The sequence below is a fragment of the Neopsephotus bourkii genome, unplaced genomic scaffold (assembly GCF_033783945.1).
Source record: "Neopsephotus bourkii isolate Nb327-2 ecotype Australia unplaced genomic scaffold, CSIRO-AGI_Nbou_v1 NB_1707, whole genome shotgun sequence".
Lineage (NCBI taxonomy): Eukaryota > Metazoa > Chordata > Aves > Psittaciformes > Psittacidae > Neopsephotus > Neopsephotus bourkii.
Window position 1 is genome coordinate 251,747 of NW_026902181.1, and position 25,565 is coordinate 277,311.

The 25,565-nt window shown below is 42.9% G+C and overlaps 1 protein-coding gene across 5 annotated transcripts in view; it reads right to left on the reverse strand.

The window, feature by feature from the left end:
- Positions 1-597: 597 nt before the first annotated feature.
- DPF3 (double PHD fingers 3) overlaps positions 598-25,565 on the reverse strand; it is a 171,727-nt gene continuing 146,759 nt past the window's right edge. For 4 of the 5 annotated variants that reach the window (XM_061376391.1, XM_061376387.1, XM_061376386.1 and 1 more), the window contains 3 exons: positions 11,687-11,799; positions 10,294-10,375; positions 598-9,249 (listed from right to left, as the gene is read on the reverse strand). In XM_061376391.1, coding sequence (XP_061232375.1) covers positions 9,179-9,249; positions 10,294-10,375; positions 11,687-11,799 — 266 coding nt within the window. In that variant the 3' untranslated portion in view covers positions 598-9,178. Of the gene's footprint in view, positions 9,250-10,293; positions 10,376-11,685; positions 11,800-25,565 lie in introns of those variants that run through there. The other variant, XR_009728923.1, reaches the window with a different exon arrangement.

Consider the following 25,565-nt stretch of genomic DNA (forward strand, 5'->3'; position numbering starts at 1 on the left):
GACAGCAGCTGAGAATCTGACCTATGTTTTAAAGTACTGGTGCTCTTTCAAGTGCCAATAAATCATGCTCCAAATAGAATTGAGATTAAGTTGCAAAGGATAATGTTTTGCCTTACATTGTTAAAATGCTGACATAACTCTGCAAAACAAGTAAGATTGTCTCCCTCCTCCTCCTTCTCAATCAAGGCGAATAACACTTATTATAGGACACTAGATGTACTCCTGCTAGGTGAGCAATATTTACAGTAAATAAAATTAATATGATACACAAATACATCTATATTTGTATACATATCTGGGTTTCCTTCTAATTAAAATTCAATGCTACAGCATCACACAGTAAGGCTCTACCAAAGTATTTATGGGAATGTCACTATTTTGGGATCATTACTTGAAAACTTTAAAAGTGCCCTTAGAACCTGATGATGCCACAGTTTTTATCCAAGTGGTCCACTAGCACTCACAGATTTATCCTCCATCTATTCCCATTTTGAATAATGGGGACAATGTTGTCCCAAAGTCAAATAAAGTATCTATCTTCTCTCCTCTCCTTTTCCATCCCACCACTTCCCAATTTTTGTTGTTGATGGTTTTCTTTCAACCACGTCTAGTGAAAAAAAGTATAACAATGGTACACTCAGTCTGAAATAGCATATGAAGAAAAATTGAAGCAGTGACTTAACACGTACACAAACTTCTGGTTCTTAGGAGATCTGACTAACACAAATGGCAATTTACTTGAACACTCTTGAGCCTTCTTTACATCTGCAACTCAGTGAAATAAGTTGTTCCCCCACCTGTCACCATCACTTCTGACCCAAACTAAGGTGCTAGAAGAAAGTCAGAATAAACAGGAGGACTGTTGATCTCTGCTGCAGCACAAAAAAATGGAAAGCCAAAAAGGTAAAGAGGAAACATTTCTCCCTGCATTTTTAAAGAACATTTTATGACTACAAAAGAGTCTATATGAACTATTGTGTGACCCTAGTGCTGAGCTGGGATTAAGTCAGCCCAGGAGTTTGATTTCCTGCAATGATCAAGGGCTTGCTGAACACATCTAAGGGGAAAATAAAAGCTGATGGTTCAGTTTGGACCTCTCTCTTTTTCCAAATTGTTTTAGACCCTTCCAATCAGCTGTGATACACAGTGTCCGTGAAATCCAAGAGTGTTTTGTAAAAGAAGAAAAAAATATGAGAATGGATATTCTGTAATGAAGCTCAAAGGAGATGACACTTGGAATTCCCTCATGTACTGTGGCTTTCCCAAAAGGATGCAGAGGCACACCTCGTGTGTACTACTCCTAGGAGAGCTACAAAGGAAGAGCACATTAGGCATAATATTCACGTCTCATCCTTCTATTTTCAGCAGATACTTCCCTTTTAATGTTGTTGGCAGTTTGCACTGGCCATGCATAGCAGACATAAAAATGCAGTCCTGAATCCAGCAGCAACAGATGTCTGGGCTGGAAACAGATCTATGCTCCAGCAGAGTTCATGGGCAGCAGGGTGTTTGGCCTTTCAGGCAGAAGATCTTGAGAAACCTAAGGGAAATCCTTATCTCGATTTTCAGGTCTGCAGGCACATGGCTCCTTGATGTGGCTTACCAGTTTCAAGGTCTTATATGGCAATAGTAGGAAAAGTCCTACGCAAAGAGACAAAACTCCAGGCTGTGGTATCTCACGCCCAGGTGAGATATGCTAGAAAAGAGGCTTCAGACTTCTACAAAAAGGAGAGCTCTTCCAGCCAACCTATTCAATCATTCAAGACATGGAAAGGAGATGAACACGAAATGGACTTGTCATTCTTTATCACTCTTTCAGAATACAAATAATAAAACCTGACCTTCGCTCTCCTTGTCTTCTGAAAAGTGGGGAGAGAGGGAACATTTCCTAAGTTACTGTGGAGGTCAAACCTATAGTTTGTTACATTGAACTGAATTGGATGACTAGACTGATGGCAGTCTGAAGGAAAATATCAATACCTGAAAAATCAGCAGCTTTTAGCTATGAAGTGTTTTACTGTTAACTTCATGCAAGCAAAGGGACGTAAGCTGATCTGGAAATAGTGGTTTCCTCATTTCAAAACAGCAGTAACAGCGTATATTTTAATTGCACAGGTGAACACTAGAATAATACTTTACATTTTAATCCAGCATGGCAGAAACACAGACCAAACATTAATAAGCTATTGGCTTGACTCCCAGGCTGCAAAATGCCTGGCATTCTCACTGACATTTCTGCAATAAGAAGGTAAGCCCTAAAACCCCTTGTGTCTCCCAGAAGTAATTGCTGTTGTTTACCTTTCTCTCCTCCCTTCCCTGGTTAAGTGCCTCAATGCGCAGTGGTGGTGGCACTCAGCAAACACCCCAGTGGTACAGCTGGAGAGACAGGAGGGTAACAGCTCTCCTCTGCCCCATGCTAAGGCTCAGCCATCAGGACAGATGAATTCTACTTGCACATCCTTCAAGAGAACCATTGTCCCCCAGGGGCCACCAACACTGGCTGGCAGCATCGGTCACTCCTGTCCTTGCCTGCAGTGCAGTGAGACCCAGCCAGCACCTCAGGGGATAGAGCTGGGACAGCGCCAGTTCTCTCTGCAAAAACTAAGGAGCAGGGACTCGGTGTTCTGGCCCTGCTCAATGGCAGCAGCACTGGCACAGAGGAGGCTACTGGAGCCTGCACTGCCGTGGAATGCGACTGGAAGCGGGCTGGGAAGCTGCACTTATAAATCAGTTCCCTTCAGACCAGAGACACCCCCTCCTTTCCCTTTCCCTCCAGCAAAACTGAGTTTATCTTATGTAAACCAGACCAGGTTTGGTGCCTGCCCTCAAAAGGTATTTAACTATTGCCAGGGCTGGAGGTCGTTGTTAGTAATTAAATCACCATTGCAGATGGATCTGGCTGCCTGCCAGTCCCCGCTCCTGCCCTCTTTGACCAGAAGAGAAGCACAGCCATAGTAACTAGAGCTTTTCATTTCCTCCACAGGGTTTTGGACCTTCAGCATCCAGCTCCTGGCTTGTCACCTGCTCCCACCTCCCAGGCCAGGAATAAATGGTATGAGGAGCAGCACAAGAGAATTGGCTCTGCTTGCCCTGCCACAGCCTGGCTCTGCATCACTGTAGTAAATGGCAGCACTCTGCTTGCATGCAGTTAGCAGGCTTTAAGTGATTTACAAAAACTGAGCTACGCTAAGATCATAAACCTAAAACAGGCTAGAGAAGAGTGCTTTCTTGTACTGTCTGCCTGCTCTTCTCCACACAACATATTTCCATAAAATATATAGAACCAGAGAATCGTTCAGGCTTGAAAAGACCTTTAAGATCATTGAGTTCAACTGTTAACCCAGTCCTGCCAAGTCCACAACTAAACCATGTCACTAAGCACCACATCTATATGTCTTTTAAATACCTCCAGGGACAGGGATAGTGACTCAAAAAGCTCTCTCATAGATCTGGTTGACTGCTAAAATCTCAGGTGAAGATCACCTCCTGTCCAACCTGCAGCCTCCCATAAAAAAATTGACAAGACAATCCATCTTCTAAACATCTCCTCCATAAGATTTGCATTTTCTGCCCTCCCAGACATGGTGCCAAATTTTTCCCAATACATTCTCTTGTGCTGTGTCCATTTTTTTTAATGTATTGGGAAAACATAAAGCATTTCCCCCTTCTGCTCTGAAAGACAGCTTTATAGACTAACAGTTGGCATTTCCAGCTGATTAGATAGACAGACAAGTAAGATCAACCAAGATGTCTCACTCTAAGAAAGTGCTCCTAGCATTCAAAATTACCTTTTTCTCTCAATTTTAATAATTAGCTTTTATTTTTGGATGAACCAGTTGAATCGTGTTAAAGATCCCTATTCCTCCGTAGCTTGCTTTTTTTTCCTTTCAAGTAGATACTGTAGAGTTTTCTGTAGTGCAATTTCTTGACATGGTGGAACTGAATTAACCAGATACAGAGTGGTGGCTATGATGCTAAATAAGAACATTTGGAAAATTTCAATTCAGATAGACCTGAAATATTTTTGAGCCCCACATTAAAAGTTTTGTGTCAAATGAAAAGTATTTCTTTATTTTGACATTAAATTAACTTTGAAATTCAAATACTGAAGTGATTCATTCTAGAAAGATTGAAACAATCATTTTCAACTGTTCTGATATTCTCTATTTTTTTTGTATGAAATAATTTGCCAGATTGAACTTGAATAAGTGAATAATCGTGATTCTCTCAAAAGCACATTTTTTGAAATTAGTAATTCCACACAGAAAAATCATGCCCAGCTCTACCTGGAATTTCCTTGCGCACAGCACACATTATCCCTCCGGCAGTGACAACACTGATTAATATACCTGTCTAACCCCATCCACTCCTCACTTCCCAAATGACCAGTGTCAAAACACATGCTGTAGGCGTGAAGAACATGCAACAGCCCCATAACACTGCACAGCGTGCAAGTCCTCCTTTGGGGCAGAATTTACTAAGTCCCTTTTACAGAAAGCTGAGAAATTATGATTTCAAAGCTATCTACAGCAGTGTTTGCTTCAGAACACACTTAACGGTAGCTTTCCTAGTGCAAGAACTGACCTAAAGTATGTTTATAGAAATGCTATAAACTCGGTCACAGACATCTCTATGGAAGTACCGTTTGGAGGCAGAATGGAACCCATCTCATGTTCCTTAAATAGATTGCCTTTTCCAAGTTAGACCGGAGGCTCTGTGATGGTAAAGTAACATGAGCTCACCTCCTCAGAGGTATGACTTGGATGAACCCCTTTTTTTATTTCTCCACCCTTAGCATCAGATTTAACTGAAAACCTTGCACAGAGGATACTGTCCAGCTGCAGGCTCTGGATCACAGTCTGAAAATTGCTGGGATAGGTGATTAGGTGTCTAGAGAGAAGTCTCACCATTAAAGTTTAAATATTCATGCTTCCCAAGTGTTGTAATTCAGATTACAAAGTCACCCAAGAAAGTAAGCAAAATCAGGGACAGAAGAAACACTCCTGACATCTCTCAGGTTATCACCCATCACATCTATTCCTGACTACCATATTGAAAATACTGCCCTGGTTTCTGAGGCTGCCACTGCAGCAGCTCCCGTCCCCAGCCAGTTTTCCCACCATCGGGCAGAAAACTGGGCAACACAGAACACAAATGTAATGGAGGGATAGCCAGAACCAAGCCGTGGTTTCACACAATATAGTCATAATTATCAAGCTCTGAGGTAGCTAACACTAATGTAGCTGCTATCATGCACATGAACAATGTAATACAAAATTAACTGCATCTATAAGGCTGATTTTCTTTAACTGACCTTTCTTAGGTTACCCAAAAGAGGTTAAAAATCAGAAGAATTATATGAATATGTTTGACTAATGTACTTTAAGGCCATTATGTAGACACAGCTTGTATTTAAATACATCCTCTGCCACAGTAAACATCTGTTTTTATAATAAGGACAGGAAGAACAATTACATCATCCAGCCTGACTTCCTCTATAACACCAGCCTTTTTTAGTCAGACATTCCTGTGATTAACTAAGATTGCATTTAAATAAAATACATCTTCTGGGAAGCTGCCCATTCTTGATTCGGAGACTTCAAGAGATGCAGGATCTACCATCTCCCATGGTAGTTCCCCTGATTTGTGCTAAAATACTGCTTGCCTTGCCTATACAGAAGAGTTCTGAAATACGCCAGAGTCTGATCACTTCAGAGACTGCCAACAAACCTGCATGTCCTGCCATAGAAAGAGAGACAGAAGCAGACAGAGCCAGTGTCCTCACATTGTTTACTGCCCAGAACAGATCACTGTTATGAGTGGTCTCAAGACCTGCCTGACCATGGATGATGCCACCCAAGTTGCTCATCCCAGCAGTCATGCAGGAATGCTGTCCCCAAAGGGTACCACATGACAGGGAGTCAATTATCAGAGTTTCTGAACTCCTCTTCCTCACCTCCAAGGGTGTACCACAACCTCTCCACATCTTAGTAGAGAAGTTACAGCATTGTTCACTTGGTGGATCAATTAATATTTCTGAAGTGTGCCAAGACATATGGCTCTGAATGCATGATAAAAACATCACTGAGAGATCCATCACAGCCCCTTATCTTAGACCAAGCTAGTGAAGAAGGGAGGCTGTAGCTGGAAGAAGTTCTCAGCATGGGAGAGCTTGCATCTTATCTGCTGCCAAAGCTACCTGGAGCTGCTTGGCTGCACAGCACAAAGCTGGAGAGATGAAATGCAGACAGACCACTGCGGGTAAGTACCCTATGACACTGATCTCAAATGGCAAATAATATTTTACCATTGAAGATCTAGCAGTCTTTCCTGCCATCATACCTCATTAGTGGTGATACTTCAGCAAGGCCACAAAGGAATATTTCCAAACATGAAAGACACTGTTCACTGCAGAATGCTTGTGGGAGGAGAAAACAGCCAGCACTGTGGATCAAAACCACAAAGCAGGAAAGCAGGTGTGTGTGCCAAGCACAGCTCATTTAGCAATGTCTGTCACAGGGATGGAGAGCACTGATTTTCTGCATCAGCCAGTCCCCAAAACAGGGCTACCTGAGACTTACATAATGAACTGCCCACTGTCTGTGTAAAACACAGGCCTAAACTGTATGTATTTCACTCTCCATTTGATAAAGCAGACATTGCCCCACTCCTCTCCCAGGGTCAATGCAAATATGAGGAAACTGGGAGGCAATGGCCATTTTTATGATGGAGATCCCGAAGCGCAGCAGGCCTGGTAGCTGAACACCAGCCCAAACACTAACCCACCTCTGCTGTTCCTACCACCAGCACCACCATAAAACTTTCCTCCAGCACACACACTTCTCAGCTCCAGTCCCTCTAGCCAGACCATGCACTACCCATGAAAGAGCTCAGGGGTTTCCTGGAGAATACATACTTGTGGTCCTGGTCACAGAAGCAACAGGACTTTGTTTGTGCCTAAACCCTGCAATGGTCCCAAAGTGCCTGGTCAGCAGGGTTTGATCACACCAAAGATGGGTGCAAATGCTCATGTGGATGAGCTGTGGCCCCCAGGTGCTTCCCAGGATCAGGGTAGATGCAGACTAGGAAGAAAATCCTTCATTTTACATTTTTTCTAGAGCTTTATCCCAGCAGGTACCAGAGACCTAACACAGGTCCATGAGCTCCCACTTTATCCTCCCCACAGCCGATGCTCAAATTTCCTTGTACTCTTGGCACTTTTGGCTCGTCTGAGGGGTCATCACATGAAAAGCCTAAGGTACTGAATGAATTCCCTAGGCAGCCAGTGCACCTGCTCCAGGATAGACTTGGTCCAATACAACCAGGATAAATACTTCCTAGATCTTCTTTCTAACAGGTTAAAATACTCCTGCTGCAGCCTGAGAAGAGGCTGTGACAGTACATGAGAGAATCCAGCAGCTGACACTCTTAATTCTAGCAAAAGGTGAAGAAACTACCTAAATAATGAGGGAAAGTGCATTAGGTCAGTATAACTCATTCTAACTATGTGTAATTAGCAAGAGAAGGAAGAAAAATTAGCTCACCGATATTCGTTAACAATGTTCTTTCAAGTGTTTGGGAACATTTAGTTTTGTGGAAAAGTTTCAACCAATATGAATACGCCAAATATAATCTTCAGTGTCCTTACCTACTTGTACAAGCAACCTGAGTCACATGCTGCTTGAGACTCTCATAAATGTATATTATAAACCCACTTAAATCTATGCATAGAAATTAATATACATCATGCCCAAGAAAATGGTCATTCTGGGCTACTTGACAGTTCAGGGAGTTGCAGGTTTTTAACCTTAAAATGTATCTGGTAGAAATTCTTCAATGTACTCACTTGTCCTCCTAGTGATACCTTTATTCAAAGAGACTCAACTGAACTAATATTTTTTCAAGTGATGCTCTTGCTTAATGTTTCTTCATTTCACATGTAGAGGTTTGCATAAATAAAGAACAACTCTTTCTATTTAAATGTTAAAGTTGGAATTTTTCTTTTCTTATTAAATTCAGTAAATTATTCCCTACTTTAGAGCTGGGAAAAGCTTTTTGACAAATTATCACATTTGCCAAAAATGCAGTTTGGGGGAGAATTTGGGGGCAAAATTATTTGGAAATTCAGCTAGATCTTGATAATTACTTCGCTAAAAAACAGTAAGTCTGGAAATGTTGGAAGTCTTGATTAGGCAATTCCTGGAATAAAATGCAACTTCAAGTTGTGGAACATTTTCGTTTAGAAATTAAAAAAAAAAAATAATAAAAGTGCTTCATTTGATCATAAGCCAAGGTTGTTCCTTTTTGCAGCTTACTTTGCTCAGAAAACTTACAGTTTTACTTTCTATGATCAACTTAAGATGCTGGTTTTGTTTTGTTTTCTGAGCTAAACAGCAAGTCGGTTACATACATGACCATTCACAACTTCCTGTACAAAATTAAATGAAGAGTCTGGACTGTATGCTGGCACTGCAGTGGGGCAGAGTGCTTGAATACACTGAAATACCAAAGGCAGTGGGATTTCCTAAGCATTTGTGTGTGTACATACCAGTACTGTTCTTCCTTCAGGGATACTAAAACCAGATTTATGAAGATCTGCCAAATCAAAGCATTTGATCCAAGGGAAAAAGTGTCACCCCAAAAATTTTTGATCAGTGCTTCTTTCAGTGACAATATCTTGTTCATGACCTGGGAAGTATTGAACTAATGCAACTCTCAAAGCACCCCCACAAATACAGAGTAAAGAGATTTCCAGTCAAGTCTGGGAAGAGAAGCAACTGGTGCTGCTCCCAGCCGAAGTACTCACCAGTAATTCCTTGGGAGGTATCTTACTACTTCTTTCAACAGAAGACTAAACAGAAAGCACAAGGCCACACAAAATTGACTCCTCTGTGGATATAGCAACCCTCCCCTTGTAAAATGCATGTGAGCCCGTAACAGGAAGCAGCAACCATGCATAGCAGTGAAGAGATTTCATCCAGAGCATCGGGAAAGTACATGATCCTTCTAGTAGAGCCCAGGAGGTACGGCCTTAATGACAGTGAATACCACAGATACCTCTTCCTGTATTTAAGTGTCCATTCATTTTGATGTGGGTTGTGTCTTTATGTTCTGGATGGGAATTTTGTGCTGGTATGGCAACATCAGGAGCAAAGTGTGTCTTGACTGCTGGAGCTCCTCAGGCCTGGAAGCCGAAAGCTGATGCTCTCTCTCTGAGCAGCTCCCGGCACAAATGACAACTCCAGCTCCCTGCAAATGAAGAAATCCTTCTGATAGGAATGACATCAAATCTAGGCACTGAGTTTATGTCAAGATCTGCCTGAATGGGATAGCAAATATTCTTTACATTGGAATTGCCTGTATTTTTCTGAAGCAGTCTCTGCTGCCCTTGGTATTGTGTGTGCAGGCTTTCTACCCAAGTTACCCAAGTTACAACACAGTTGGGGTGTGCATTGCCACTATGTGTTTTATAGTTTCATACTTTCAACATACCACTTCCCAGTCAAACAGAAAGCTTTAGCTAATTATTAGTTGTATTTCAAAGTTTTCCCCTCCTGATTTAGCTTTGCCTTTATCAGAGTTACAAACATTTAGCTCCTGAACGCATGATTGATTTGTAATTATTCTTGTCTCACCCCTCATGTAAACTGCAGTCATTCACACCCACGTCTCCTTCTCCAGTTCTACTGCTTTCTGCAGATTTAGTCAGAGAATCAATAATGGCAAGGTAGTAGTGACTCTGCTCCACAACCAAGGGACAAACTACAACCGTTTGTAGTATAGTCACATTGAATACCCTGCGAGGACATAACTACATACTGAATCTAACACAGACAGTAAAACTCTCACCCTTGTGAGGCACAGACAGACCAAAGAACAAGGAAGGCCATTCCTCTTAATCCAAGCTCCTAATGACAACAGTCTCAGCTATTCCAGAGAGGACTCTCCTGTATGGAGCTTTCTCTCTGGGACTTTGACTTTTTAGGAATTCCAAAGTCACAATTCACGGAGCTCAGATCAATTGTCTAAACTGAGGTGTCCAGTGCCAAGTGGGACATCCACAGGTACCCATGACCTTCAAAAGGGCCATGTCCTGGAAGAGGAGGTAGAGACCAGGCAAGATTGAACAGGACATCTCAGATCACACTAGACCTCCATGTCTACTCATTTTATTTCCAAAGTTATCTGCCTCTGCTTTGCTACAGCCTTCTTAATCCTGCACAGCCTTTCCACCTTTCTGAAATTCCTCCCTTTTCCATAAAGACTTTCAAAGCAGACTCCAATATATGTTACCTTCTGGAGGCTCAAAGACTGGTGGATTCAAGCAATACATGTGATAGCCACGGTCACAGTCATCACAGAAGAGCAGCTGGTCCTGAGGCAGGGTTGTTGGGAAGACAGTAGGGAAATGGAGAGAAGGAGGGGAGAAGAGAGAAAATGGTGTAAATTAGTCTCTTGCCAAGATGAAAACATAAAAACATAGCAACTAGAAGCTCCTAGCCAGGAACACAAACCTGCAACATAAGAGACAAATGCTGATAATGTAAAAGGCTATAGGCATCACCTCTGTGCATCCACAATGAACCACCATATTCCTGAGAGGCTGCAGAGAGCCCTTCTCATCACAAAGGCAGTTCAGTGTCTAGCTGAAAAATCTCTATGGGGGGTGGAGGACTTCCTCTCTAAGGTAGCTTCATGATGCAGGAGTAACAGCTGTTAAGCTGGGGATATGCTGTACTGAGAGAAGAGGACAGGCTTTACTGGGCTCCAGTGTGACCTCAGGCTGGATCTCATCCCTTCAGAGTAAACCTTCCTCATCAAAAGCCTGGACTTAGCAAGTTCTCCAAAACTAAACTAAGTAAATGCTCTGTGAAGCAGATGGAAATGACATGATCCCACCGTGGGGTATGCAGCCTTTCATATATCTTGGGGGGAAAAAGGCTGCTCTGAAGTATCCCAAGGTTCCTAACACAGATTTCCTTATTTATTGCTAAAGCAAAACAAAATCCCAGGCTTCAATTTTATTCTGATATAGGGAATAGAATGTTAGCTAATCACCTCCAAAATTGCCCAGCAACTGTCAATTCTCCAAGTTTCTCACAGACTGCCAAGGACCTTTAGCATTAGATTTTAAGTGAAAACCCCTCAGAGGGGGCACTGTCCAGCTGCAGGATCTGGAACACAATTTGGAAATCACTGGGATAGGTGATTAAGTGTCTAGAGAGAAGCCTCACCATCCCAGTTCAAATGCTTTCATGCTTCCCAAGTCTTGTAATTAAGACTACAAAGTCATGCCAAGAAAGTAAGCAAAATCAGGGACAGAAGAAACCCACCTGCCATCTCTCAGGTTATCACCCATCTGCTCCTGAAAACTATATTGAAAATACTACTCTCTTGCAGCTCCCCGCAACACATGTTTATGGGCTCCAGCTAACTTCTACTGGGCAAGCATACAAACCACAAGTACCACCATCTTAAGTGGCCCTATATGATGCCAGTGGTAATTTCAGAAGAACAGGGGCACTAGGGAGAAACCCATCTCTACTCTCAGGAGTAGCTCTTCCTTGGAGATGTATGGAAGCAGCAATTAGGCTATGACCCACACCATTGCTACATGCTCCTCAAGGGCAGGTGTGACAGTATCTTCCAGTGACATTTATTTGCATGAAAAGGTAAAGGAACTCACATCATTCTCAGAGGTCCCACAAAGGCTGCAGGATTTGCACTCAATGCACTGCCACTGATAGGTTTTAACAGCCTCAGTCATGTTTGTGGTGAACTGCAGGCAGGTCGGGTGTCCTGAGGAAGATTGGAAACAACTGTCATTGTTAAGGCTCACTTATAGGTTGTTAATTAACTGGTATTAAATTTGGGAACAAAACGTACATGGACATGGACTGATCACAACATGGGCTGCAACTAACAGATATTGAAGAGGAAAGCAGGCATTAACCCTTTCGCTGCCGGGCACAAGAGAAAATCAGAGTCATCCCCACTCATTCCCCATTGGCAAAGCAGTTTTATTCAGAGCTCTTAAAAATGGTTTGGCTTTGGCTTTGGTTTTTGTGGGCTTTTCTGGGGAAGAAAACAAAAGAAGGAATGAAATCAGACACAAACCAAATTTCAGAGACAGCCCATCCATCTGAATAGAAATTGGACTACAGTTTCAATTAGCACTTCGACCGGACTGAAGGACCTGGTGGAAATGAGGTTATTCTCCATTTCAGAGCTTCCCTTCCAAATAAGTGGAGCAATTCTGTAAACTTTGCTCAAATGGAAGCAGCAGCAGAATACAGAGAAGAAGCAAGACAGAATGGGGGGACACAGCTTTTAAGTTTTTTAAGAGCTCTGCCACTAAAGTTGATTGGCACAGAAGAAACCAAATTGCACAGCTAACTTTCCAGGATCAAAACAAGAAACCAAAAGGAAAAAAACCCAAGCCAACTCCCACAATGAACTAAATGAAAAGAATAAAGAAGGGAAAGCTAGCAGAACAGTCACATCTAATCGGGAAGGACAAATTGCCAGAGTTACAACCCCCGCCCCTACATGCGTGTCGACTCCAGCTTTGCAAAACAGCGGTATCACAGTAGCGGGGTCAGCAATGGGCTTTCTGGAGGGGAAAATACAAGCAAAACAAACAAACCAAAGGTAGGATCAGTGTTCCTTCTGCAAAACAAAACAAGAAAAACACACCGCTGAAACAAAGCACTGTACTCCCAAACCACCCCTATCAGGCTGGGGCAGTCCCTAAATCACCCGCAATAAGCTACCACTTGCCTTCTTGGAAAGCCCCATATTTAGCATCCCTCTCTGACACACATTAAGCATTAACACTATGTATAGTCAAGGCTGAGGGGCATGGGACAGGGATAAACAGTTGCTCATCTATACAAAAACTAGAACTACTGGTACACACACCCAACACTACTGCATGCTACTGCTAGAAACTTGCACCATCACGTGCACAGGGCTTTTTCTCCTGCAGCTGGTGTGTTGTTCTTAGAATGCAGCCAGAGGGTAGGAAAACAAGCTTTCCACCTCTGCCAGCCTAAGTATCCTTTTAAGAGAGAAGAACGAAAGGCTTCTTCTCCAATATGAAAATAAGGCACAGCTAACTGTAGATGTGGGCACGGAAGTGTTATCTTCATTACTAGACCTATCAGCGGTGTTTTGCCATGTCGTCACATCACTCATTACCACCCTACAAGAAGCTTCTATATTTTCTAGATAGTGAAGTAAACAGTTCCTGAGAATTGCTGGGTGAGGCAATAATACTGTAAGGAATCTATTTCCTTTATGTGCCCATGATACTGCCAAATGCTGTAATAAGGATTTTTGTTCTCTGGTTAAATTCGCATGGTTATGATACGAAAACTAAGACTGTCCAACAAGGAAATGTGTGTACCTAAGTTATTATGGAAATAGAATAGACAATAAAGGCGATATTTAAGGAAGGAGGGATCAGTGACATTGTTCATATCACTCTTAAGCCTTTGAACAAAGAAATGTTTTGACAGTACTGATGAGCTCATATGGGTTTTGGAGCCCTTGAAATGTCAGCACAAAACAAGAGTCAGATTTTAGTGAGATGTACAGTGAACCAAGTTCAATCTAAAGTTCTAGGGTCCTTGAAACTGCAACTGTGCAGAAGTAGATGTGACATGATACCTTTTCCTGCTGAAAAGACCTCATATAATTTCTGATACTACCAAACTAGCAGAACCTGACATGACACTGAAATGTTCCTCCAGATCTGATTTACAGCAAGTGCAGAACCTCATTCCAGCACCAGTAAATAGAACAAATGTGCCACACTACGCATCAGGGAGGAATTCATCCCAACAGCAGAGTGTCAGCTTCCAGAAAGGTTGTACAGTGCTGGAATATATCACAGAAAGCAACTCATACAGGGAGGTGAGTTAATCAGACAGTTAAATAGCTTCAGTCACATTTGAAAAGAAACAGAAAGAATGGAATCAAACTTGCAGAAATAAATCACAGCTAAATGCATACACGAATTCACGTGCTCACTTGTCTGCGTACACACATTGCTCATTGCAGAGACTCCAGCTAAAGACTCCCTTTCTCAAATGACATGAAGGTCAGGTTCTGTTCACTACTTTATCTCTGTCCCTCCACAGCCATTCCTGCTCTCTTCCAGCTATCAGTCTTGACTGTCTCATTCCTCATTTGCCTCAAAAACACCTCTGCAGGTTTTCTGTGCTGCATCTCGTATTGACGGTGCCTCATCCTTTAAGTGATCCACCCTATTTTACAGGGCCCTTCTCAAGAACAAAACCCACCACAAACCTAAAAGCAACCGGTTCTTGTGAGCTGAGTTTTGCTTAGGAAATATTAATAGTGGAGTAAGGGTCATGGTGGCTTCTTTTCCGTAGCAGTGTAGAAATATTTTGCAGAAATATATCAACTTGTTCAGTTCATTGGGTTCTGTGACTACAAAAGAGTCCAACAAATGCTCACAGCCATATCTGCATGGCTGCAGATTGCTCTCTGTTAGCCCAGGGCTTACAGCATGTCTAAGGGAAAAAAAAATATCTTGTGGACATGTCTTTCTTCAGCCTCTAAGGCAGATCCTCTTTCACATGGAACAGCGTGCCTTGTGGTACCGTGACCCCAACCTAATGTTGCTGGAAAGGCTATTTTTACTTATGCCAGCAGCATGATGAAGCACTGTAGCGCCCGGCAAGCATACCAATAGATAATCAAAACACTGAAATTCTTTTTCCTGCCCTCCCAGCTCTCCTTCTTCACAATCTCTCTATTTTCCTGCTACTTTGGTTCAAAAGCCAGTGGTTTTCATAAACAATGAGAAAATTCACATCTCCAAGACTCCCTGGTGCAGTGTCAGTGAACATCACCCATCTCCATATCACAGCACTTCTTGGCACACCCTTTCTGGCAGAGTACTTGAAAACAAAGCCCTGTAGCTGTGTATGGCAGGTAGATTGAAAATTGCCTTTCTTTTTAAAGTTCAGCTCACAAACAATTTTGTTTTACACAAAGAACAGTCCAAAATGTGGTTCAAGTTATAGGCACTGTGGTAGTATATGAGCCAGAGACCTGAAAGTCTTTCTTGCTTAATGGCATCACTTAATGTGGTCAAGATGAAGAAACAGTCTTATTTTGCTCATCTTGTGATAAACAGCATTTGCTATGGCAAAGGTGTGCATCAAAGAGCCTGCAGCTGGAACTTAGTTAAGAATTCAGCTGGTGGCTCAGCCCTGGCAAAGCCTGGATCACTCTCACACATCTGTATCAGCTCAGCAGATCTAGCAGGGAGAAGTAACACATATTTATGGTGTCACCGAAGTCAATAGACAGACCTCTAAAATACACCCCAGCAGCAATTCTGTTGAAGGAGAAGGTAATATGTTAACATCGACAGTTTCTAATCTACCATAACTATTCTCTACCTAAACTTTTGCTCTGCTGCAATAGCTATAAACAACATAGACAATAAAACTTGCAGTGAGAAGGTTTCCAACAGCTCATCCCTTTGTCTTAAAGCAATATTTTAAAGTATAGATCAGGTCTTGAAAGCTCCCTCATATCTGTCAAAACTCTCCTCTGGATCTGAACCCTGCAACTGAGACCATATTTTATAGTGACATCCATTTTTCACATGCCACTGGCTTTAATTGTACGCTATGTCCACCAGACATCTGGTCAGAGGAGTGGGGGGCAAACACACTCTTGTCTCCCACACCCACTGTAATGGCAGACTGATGGTAAGGGGAATTTTAACATAAATACCCTAAAAAGAAAACCTATCCAAAAATCTCTTCTGCTTACACCAGCTGTACACTAAAGACCAAAACTGACATTACAGGGCAGGAGCAATCTGCTGCTCCCAGGCGCTCTGTGACCAGTGAAGGCCTTAGAATGGCTCATTAGTGCTTTTTCAATAATGGATTCTGCATCGCAAGATTAATTGCAGCCATGTGCTCTGTCACACCGGCCACAGACTATTTAAGTTAACAATCCAATCAATAACCTTTTTCAAACAAAGGCAGAGATTATCTTGAGGAAAAAAATAAGCAAAGACTTCTTCTTTTTTAAATAAATGTGAAATTATTTACACAGAGTAAAAGGAATTTTTACTCACTTTCCAATTCTTTTCCCTATCTTCACTGTATAGTGGTGGGCTTTTTAATCAATAGCATAATGAACACCCACAGGGCTCCTGGTTATGTCACATCAGAATTTATTCCATAAACTATTCAGGTTTTAAAAAACTATAAACACATATTACAGATATAACGATCTATGTCACAAGAACCCCATACAAATAATGGAAGCTTTGCATGCAAAGAAGCTGTAAAATTTCCTTCTGCTAAGATTGAATAAGGACCACTGTCATTATTAGACAAAATTATTAGCATTATTAGCACAAAATAAGGGAAAAGTAACTTACAGTTCTAATATAGGATATGACTTTATGGTTATGGTATAAAAGTTTAGCCCTCATTTGTCTGTCTAAGAAGGCATCCTTATAGACATGTATACAACATGTGGGTTAGAATGGGCCCTTAAAATGGAAACCATCCAAGCACACCAAAAGGCTTGGCTCTGCCATAATCCCAGGGCTTGAGGAGCTGCAACTCTCAGGAAAAGACCAAACATTACTAAGGCATGAGGATGGGGTGGTCTTGGCATTTTCCTGGCCCTTCCCATCTTGCAGCGTTAAGGTATCACAATGCAAGGACATATGCCTGCCCACTCAAATGGAGATACTCATAAACAGAAGCCTTCAAAAGTGTTTGTGAGGTAAGGATCCAAGTCACCACCTGCCATAGTACCTCTGTGGTACAGGGAAGCAGATGTATTTCATTATAGAATAATCAGAAGCTTTTCTTGTGGCCACGGGAGGGGTAAGGGTGAGAGGCTGCAGGTGAACAGCTCTTTTCTCACCCCCTTTGGCACAGAGCCCTGCTGAACCCAACTTCTTAAGAAAAACAAACAAAGAAGGAAGTCTTACTCATAGGCACCACTGGGTTTTACTGCTACTAGACAGAAGAGAAGGAAAGGAAATAATACCAGTGTGATTTTCTATATGCTGATGAAAATCATTGGATCATAGTATGGTTTGGGTTGGAAAGGACCTTAAAGAATAAGAAAACTTGGATGTTTTTCCCAGTGTCCAAGGCACTGTGTTCCAGCACCACCAACTCTGCTACAGAAGTGAGTCTGAAAGGACTTGGGAGCCTCGGCGAACAAGCTGGTTAGTCTGATTTGGTCAGAGACCAACTTCCTCTAATGTCATATGCCACAGTGTGCCAGTAATTGTTGAAGAATTAACACCTTTAACAATTGATGGACCTCTGAAACCATTCAGCTGTAGAAGAGCTTATAGTTCCTATTATTTCATTTCCTGGCCCTATAGTCATTCTGGACAGCATGGACAGAGTTTAAACCAAGCCCACAGAAAGGGAAGAGACGCTCTGCTGCATTAGCACCCGGGTCTGGCAGCCAGCTGCACTCCGGAGGTGCTGGTCTGCTCCTCAGTACTGCCAGTTCCAGTGGAAAAAGAGACATAAATCACAAGCAATTGCTCAAATATTCGGCACCAGTAGAAAAGACCCTGCTGCAGCTCATTACCCAAGGGACAAATAAAACCCCGGTGCAAAAGATAGTGGTTCAGTCCCAGTTGCAGTTAGGCAGGTGTAATTGGAGTCAATGGGAACTGAAGGCAGGACAGATCTGTGTTTGAAAGCAATTAACAACAAAGATCTGAAGGAAGCCATAACATGGTGTTGTGTGGAAGGTGACCCTCTCTGTTGAGTCAGCCATGCAAACACCAAAGGGCACAGGAGGGGAGCGAGCTCCTACCAAAATAACCTTCATCTCAAGGCACTCCTTGGAAAATCTTGTTGCCTGAGGAAAGTCTGCCCACCAGCTCAACTGGGTCACAGCTTTGACTCTACAACGCTGCATAATTTCCTCTGAAATGTTTTTAAGCATCAAAAGCATCAGCTAGGACAAAGAGTGAGGGCTACAGAGGGCACATCAAAACCAAAGCTTGGCTCAAAGGCTGCTCACGTGCATAAACAAAATGAAGGATCTGTGCACACACAGACTCACGTGCACCCAGAGGGATTAGCTGCAGACAAGGCAGAGTAACTCCGTCTGGCACAGGGTGGCGGGAGGAGCCGGGTGGGATTCAGGGGTGACCTCCAGAGCACGCAAGGAGAGAAGCCAGGAGCAGGTTATTCTGGGCAGCCTAATGGTTTGTCAGTCAGATCACCCCCTCCCCACACACCATTCCCTTGGTAGCAGACACCACAAGTCTTACAGGAAAACTACTTGAGAAATGTTTTAAAACAGTTTTACTGCAATAGGGTTGCGTGTGCCTTTCCCTGCACAGCCCCCCTTCATCAGCATGCAGAGTCCAGCCACACATACCTTAACAGGGAGAAATGGAAAACAGAAGTTACAGATCTTAAAAGCCTCTAAAAACTGCTGACAACTAATTTTGGCACATACAAATCACCACTCTGGGAAAGCACCCTGATTTGGGTTGGTGATGCTGGGCTCAGGTTTGCCAGAGGGAGAAGGCCTGTGGATGCCCACTCTTCTGTGGGTGTCCCTCTCTGCCCAGGCACACCTACCCCTCCAAACCTAGCTGGAACAAGCTGATACCTGTACCCCCATTTCATATCTCCCACACATTTAGGCTAGGGCAGGTCTGGGGCACAGTCCTGCTCCTCTGTCCCCCCCTCTGAGGCTGACCAGTGGGGATTCAGGCACAAGCCTGACACATGCCACTCAGTTCACTGCAAAGATGCTGTGATAGTGCAAAGGTGACAAGCTGAGCTCAGCACATGTGCAACCTGGGGGATCAGAAATGACCCCCAGCTTTAAATCCAAGGAAATGCCATATGCCCATGATGTCCCATCTCAAAACCAGCCAGAACTCTGCTCCCTCCCCTCCCAGACCAGCCCATGTTAGCCGCTGTTGGCTGCTAGACAAAATGGCTATTTCTTGCCTAAGAAAAATACTGTGGAAGCAGTCAAATGACCTCTCACTAAAGCATCAGCTTGTTAATGCACTGGCGAGCCATGCCAGCACTGTACAATTCCTGGGGGTGAATTAGGTCAGACTGACCTCGAGAATACCCACCAGGCTGCATCCCTGTGCATAGCATTATGGGTAACGATCTGCTAATTGCCAGGAGGCACTTGGGCTGCTTACCAACACCAACAGGAAGGAAACCTGCCTGCAGGCACCACACAGACTCCATATGCCAGGGACATAGCTCCTAATAACGAGAATAAACCCATTTATAGAGCAGGAACTGGCCAGGACGGACACCGAATGCTAATGCTGCCCATCAGGTACCCCTCACAGGGGTCGGCTCTGTAAAAACCTCCCAAGCAATTCCATCCGTGCAGTGCAGGGCAGGTTTTGCATTTGGTTGGACAGTGAAGTAGGGGTGAGGGAGAGATGAAAATGCGGCAGTGGGAGGAAGACTGCTTATCCAGACAAGATGAATCACCACAACCTGGAAAGCCAACATCCCCTTTGCCCGGGGGACATTTTTGTTACCCTTCAACAAACTGCAGTGGAAAAAAACCCCCAGCGCAGCTCCAACCTCGTCGCTATGCACTGCAGGCTCCCCAGCGAGGCCAGCTCACACACCACAGAGCTTTCAATCAACTGGCAGGCTCACTAAACCCTTTCAAAATGAGCAACCAAGCAAAAATACTTGGTCATAAACACTAAAAATAGGAATGGAGGATTGGGTTTTGTTTTGCTTTTTAACTTGGTGAAGCCAGTTCTTCCTAGTGCATTAAATCCACCTCCGTGGCAGCCCATTTAGAACATCTCCTCCCCCCTGGGAGAGCCAAAATCCCCAGCTATAATGAGAGGAGTGGGGTGGTATTTAAAATGCTGGGGAAATGGCAGCCTGTATAGTTTTCCATGGGAGCATTACCCTTGTTAAAAGCCTCTATAAACCAAGATTCCAGTTCTGTCCTTCCTTCCTTCCCTTTAACCTGAACAACAGCTCTACTACCTGCTTGAATCCATGGCTGCTTGTCAGCATACCTGGCCCTTCCCCCGTATTCCTAGTGTGAAACAGCCCCACTAACATAGCCGGACAGATGGCAGTATGCCTGCAGGGACACCCAGCACTGCCCAGCATACCCATGTTATCAAGGTAGTGATCAAAAAGACCAGCTCCAGCGTTTTCACATCTAACCTAAGCTGACAACAGCACTGTTGTTTCCCCAGGGCACTCCGACCAGGGCTTCTCCATTGGGATTACATGGGAGAGCGTGACGGAGGTGATGCTTCATGACATGGACACCTCTTCACTAAAACCAGGCCATGTTCACCCAGTCAGTTCAGTGAGCATCAAGACAACCACCACTGCGGTCCTCCTCAAGCACTGAGGGCTGCAGGGAGAATTTGAGAGCTGTTTTCACCCACTAGCCGAGAAACAGCCAACATGAAAGTAATTGAAAACAGGGTAGGCTGGGGTTACGCTGATGAATTAGGGGACAGGAAAGTGAAAAATGAGAGAGTATTACAAATCTCGGGACAAACTTACTTTCTAGAAAGATTAAGGAATGACTCTAAACTAATTCCCTGCAAGCAAGGTATCATCAATTTCAAATCAAATGGCAAACTCCAGAGAAATTATTTAAATGTCATCATTTTAATACTAAATAAACTGAACTATGCAGAAGACACAATGCTATTGCATAGACAGTGACCTCATTGCTGTTACATGAGGTAACCACGTGCCCCTGAGATAAAGAAATTCAGCACATGATGGGTAAATGGTTGATAACCGATGCAAACACACTCTAAATGCAAGGGGTCTGACTTTCCCACGCAAGCATAATTTACACTGTTGCTAATGTGACTGTATATTCAGACATAAGTAGAAGTGCCTCTCTCAACTAAACACAAACAAAAGCAATTTGGAGCAAGTAACTTCAATCCCTCATTGATTTAAAAAAAACCCTTTTCAGCTGCCGAATGGGCAGTGTTCTCCATGCACACTCTCCATTGTTTGTAATGCAGTGCCAGAAGCTGGAAAAATCCCATTGTCTACCGATTTTTTCCCTTCTCCGTTAGTTAAACTCCCTGTTTGGTTTGGAATTTCTAACTGCCAATCGAGATTTCATCAATAAGGCAGCCAGTTTTCACTTCTCCATCAAAGCTGCAGCAGCATCAATATCTAGAGGGATGTAAGAGCCATAACTGCACTCTGCAGAGCATCAGCACAAGCTCCATAGGGAGGAGTGAAACGGCTCAGTTTACTCTGTAAAAAAAATGCAATTTCAGGGTGATCTAAGCATCTGAGTGAAGGAGTAAATTTGAATGAAACATTCAGTTAAAAACTAGCAGGAAGGGAGAAAGGGTTAGGAGGTGGCTTTCTGGGAGAAACTGATTTTTCAGGAAGAATTAAGACATTTTGTGCCAGTGTTTCACAAAGAAGTTGGAATTTCAGTTTGGAGAAGTACCTTGCTTCAGAAGTGAGCTTGATGGAATTGTTTTTAAGAGAAGGAAGAAATACTCACAGATTAATTTTTTCATTCAAGCCTGCACACACTTGGCAGTAAGAAAGGGTCATTTCATTGAGAAAAAGAGAATGTGTTTTGTTTCAAATCAAACCCAAATCTTTTCTCTTCACCATGGTATTTTTCAGTTCAATTATTTGAACAGCCTTTCTGAGTAACTGTCCAACAAAATGATGCCAGAGACACCATAACAGTAGGATTTTTTTGTTCGTTTTTCACTGGAAAAACACCAGATTTAAATCTGTGATCTAGTTTCCCAGAGCTCACCAGAACTTTCACCTAAGATTACCCAAGTCGAAGTGCAGGCTATTCTTTAATCTGTAACAGTTGAGTAGCGTTATCAATTTGGATGCTTTAACCTACATAAGCAATACTTCATAGCTGCCAAACATCACATCAGATGAAACAAGAAATTAACTAGTTCCCCAGCAACGGACAACGTCCCTCATTGAACAGTTTGCTAGTCCTTCTATTTTTCAGTACCAGAGGAATTGCTCAACAGAACCTATACAAAAGTAGAATATTATCATATTTAATGCCAGAAAATGATATTCCACAGTACTACAGGGAACTGTAGTCTTCTGACCCTGCGCTTAGGTGGCTCTACACTGGTTAGTGGGAGTGTTGCTCAGTGGGTCTGTTAATGGCAGAGTTTGGAAAGTCCTCCCCTACACGCTGGTCTGATCAGGTTCTGGGCACTTGAAGTTCTCTCACCTTTAACAGCTGTTGAGGAAATTCATCACCTGCAATGTTTGCTGTTAGGTGGGATCCCATCACCCATGAGACGTTTGGCAATTCTCAATGATGGCTGCACTGAGTCTTATGGGGACTGATTATTCTTCACATAATGCCAGACATGTAGATATGCAAACAGTCACAGAGGAATCTAATGGTTGCAGATGTGAAATCTTGTATCTGGGAAATGAGGAAGAGGTCTTGGAGAGCAAATTAATGAAGAGGCTGACTTGGCCTGGCAAGGGAAATGAAACTCCCTAACCCGCAGAAGGTTCTTTTTTCCAAGTGAAGGAATACCTAGCTCTGGACCATATGGATGTCTGAAAAGTACAATAGAAATATGAATCCAATTTAGAGAGAGTTTGTGAATAGTTAAAAACTCTCTTAAGCCTCCAGGCTGATGGATACATTCAGAGACACAGTTGGTGTGGAAAGACCTAAGAAGAGCTGTAACCTTCTTTATAAAGCCCAAACCCAGATACCCCAGCAATGGATGAGACTTCTGAGCCAAGATCCAGCTGCAGGATCCACTGCACCATAAATCAAGTTGTTGAGCCTGAGCAAAGAGCTGGAAAGACTTTGGCATTGTATAACACACTTAAGTCACTCCCAGCAGAGCACTGATGTGAAGCAACTATCGTTTGTACCAATAGTGGAGAACTGATTTCTCAAACATAGGCTTAAAACCACCCCATGTAAACTCTACCATACAAAGTGCTACATGAACATGAAAGCTATGTCTAATTGGCTATGTGACACTAAAATAAAACTACCTCTTTAGTTACAGCACAGCTTTCAACTATTTTCCATCCAATGACTTACTCTCACCTTGAAGAGCTGGCCTCAATACTGACTCCTGAAATCATTATATGAAGAAGTTAATGGTTGTTGGCTAATGAAAGAAATCCAAATTAATAAGCTAAGTCTTCAGCAACACTTGACAAAACTCTCTCCATCATTATTTAACATCTCTAATCTGCTCCAAGAAAATAAGGCTGTATCTGAAAGATTTGATCATATTCGTTCTCTTCCTGCAGTCCACAATGAAGCCACTGACACAGGGACACTAACAGCAAAGACAAAAATCATAATGAGAAGGGACTTTGGTCCAAGCAAAAAATGACCCTTAATACCTGTGCAAAACTAGAGCTAAACTAGAAGGTCTTACTGAGAATCAGTTATGGAAGATGATCAGCACTGAGAAATGAAACTCTACTCCAAAAAAAACCCCACACAGAGTAAGACATTGAAGGGTGGCTACATCTGTTTCTGCTCAAGAGTTTCCATCCATCAGCTGTGAATCCAAAGAAGGAATACCCCTCTCCAAGTTCCACACAATAGCAGCCTCTCTCAGGCAGACAGCAGTAGTTCCACGAGCTTCAGCCTGCCACCCAGCTTCAACATTCAAAGAGTATTGCCTTTTCTATAGCAGTGCCATAGTTGGTTTGTAGGCCTTTCTGAGGTGTCACAGCTCTCCTAGACAACATTAAACAAAACTGCTTGTAATTATATCCTGGAAGGCAATAATACCCACAGCACCATGATCCAGAAATGTGTGCTTTTTTAAAGGTCAATGTCATCCTTCTCCCATCATGGTGCACACACCTTGGAATCATGAAGAATTACACATTGCAAAAACGAAGTGTCATCAAACAACAGACAGTTGAACAGTAGAAGTTTCTAACTCACACAGCAAGAGCATTTGTTGAAACAGCAAAACATGCATTCACGTCCTAAAACACATAGTGGTGAAATTAAATGAAACAGATGGATGGACATCATCTTAAATCACTAAAGCCAAAGACAGGACTAAACTGTGGCAAATGTCCAGCTTTGGTGCAGCAAAGGAAATACAATTTTACAGTAATTTCCAAGGGACAATAGAGATGTTAAATACACCAAGCCAAATTTGGATAAGCCAAGCCAAAGCTAAGAGGATAGTTGCTGCCTATATGCTCTCCTATGGGTGCTTTATGTAGTTGAGGTCCTACTCCAACCCTCAGCTTTGCCATCGTTCAACTCAGACTCAGCCTAAGGAAACCTGGCTTTGGGGGCACCTGTTAGGTGCCACAATGCTGGTAGACGTTTGTACTTCCTCCTCCTACCATGTCCAACTCTCACAAGCAAGAGCAATTCTCCAGACAGGAAAACAAGACACCTTCCTACAGAAATCTGCTCTGGGACTTAGGAAACAGTGGGATTTTTTTCCTGTTTAGATAATTTCTGCAAAATTAAAACTTTCCTTTAGAACATTATTATGTCCTAAAAAAAAAATCACAAAAAAAAAAACCTCAAAACAAAACAAAAAAAAAACAAAACAGAAAACAAAAAACAAAACCAAAAGCAAACCCAAGCAAAAAACCTAAACCAAAACAACAATAAAAAAAGGCACAAAAACGTTCAAAGGAAGACTTATGCAGAGTTGTTCTCTTGAGTCTGACAGACTGTAACAATAGCTCTGCTGTGGTAGGAAGGATCCCCTTCATCTAAACAGGGTGTTGACAGACATCCATAAAGGTCAATTTCAACATACACTTTCACTCCTGGTTACCTTAACAGAAATGTCTAGCTCTGCTCTCTGCATCCATCACACCTGGGACAATGAAAATGACAACTGAGTTAGAATGGGAGGCGACCTATTGAAAAAGAAAAGTGCACTGATGCCACAAGCAGATTCTTTCCTTCCTTTCTTCAACTTCCCTTTCTTTGATTTGTCAGCATTCAGCTTTGCCCTCGGTCCAACCTCTATCTGAGTCTCTATGCTATGCAGCACAGCAGAAAGCTCAAGAGGAGCTAGGAGAAGAACAACAAAAGCAGTGATGGCCAGGGGCTTTGGATCTGTTGTCACATATCCTCCTTCCTCTCTGTTACAGGGCAGGAAAAGAAGATTATTTGCCCCCTGAGAAATCCCTGTGGAAAAGTGGTTTTGCAGCCCTGCAATTCAGACTGCTGTAAGAATATCTGAGAGCAAATCACAGAAAAGAAGTTGGAAGTTGGTAGGAGGGGCTTTAAAACCAGCAATCCTGTCACTCAGTATGTGCTCTAAGGAGAGCTTCATACCTACCTTCTCAGTACAGCCCAGAAATAATTAGCACCTTACCTCACCTTTTCAGCTGCCTCTGGTCCCCAGTGCCCAGCAGGTGAAAAGGAAGGAGAGACAATATTTAGCCACAGAACAGCTGAGGACATAATCCTGAAGGACTCCACGAGCTGCTGTATCAGACACCAAACAGGCTCCCAAGAGCCACAGGGACTGAGGACAGCAGAGGTAGCTG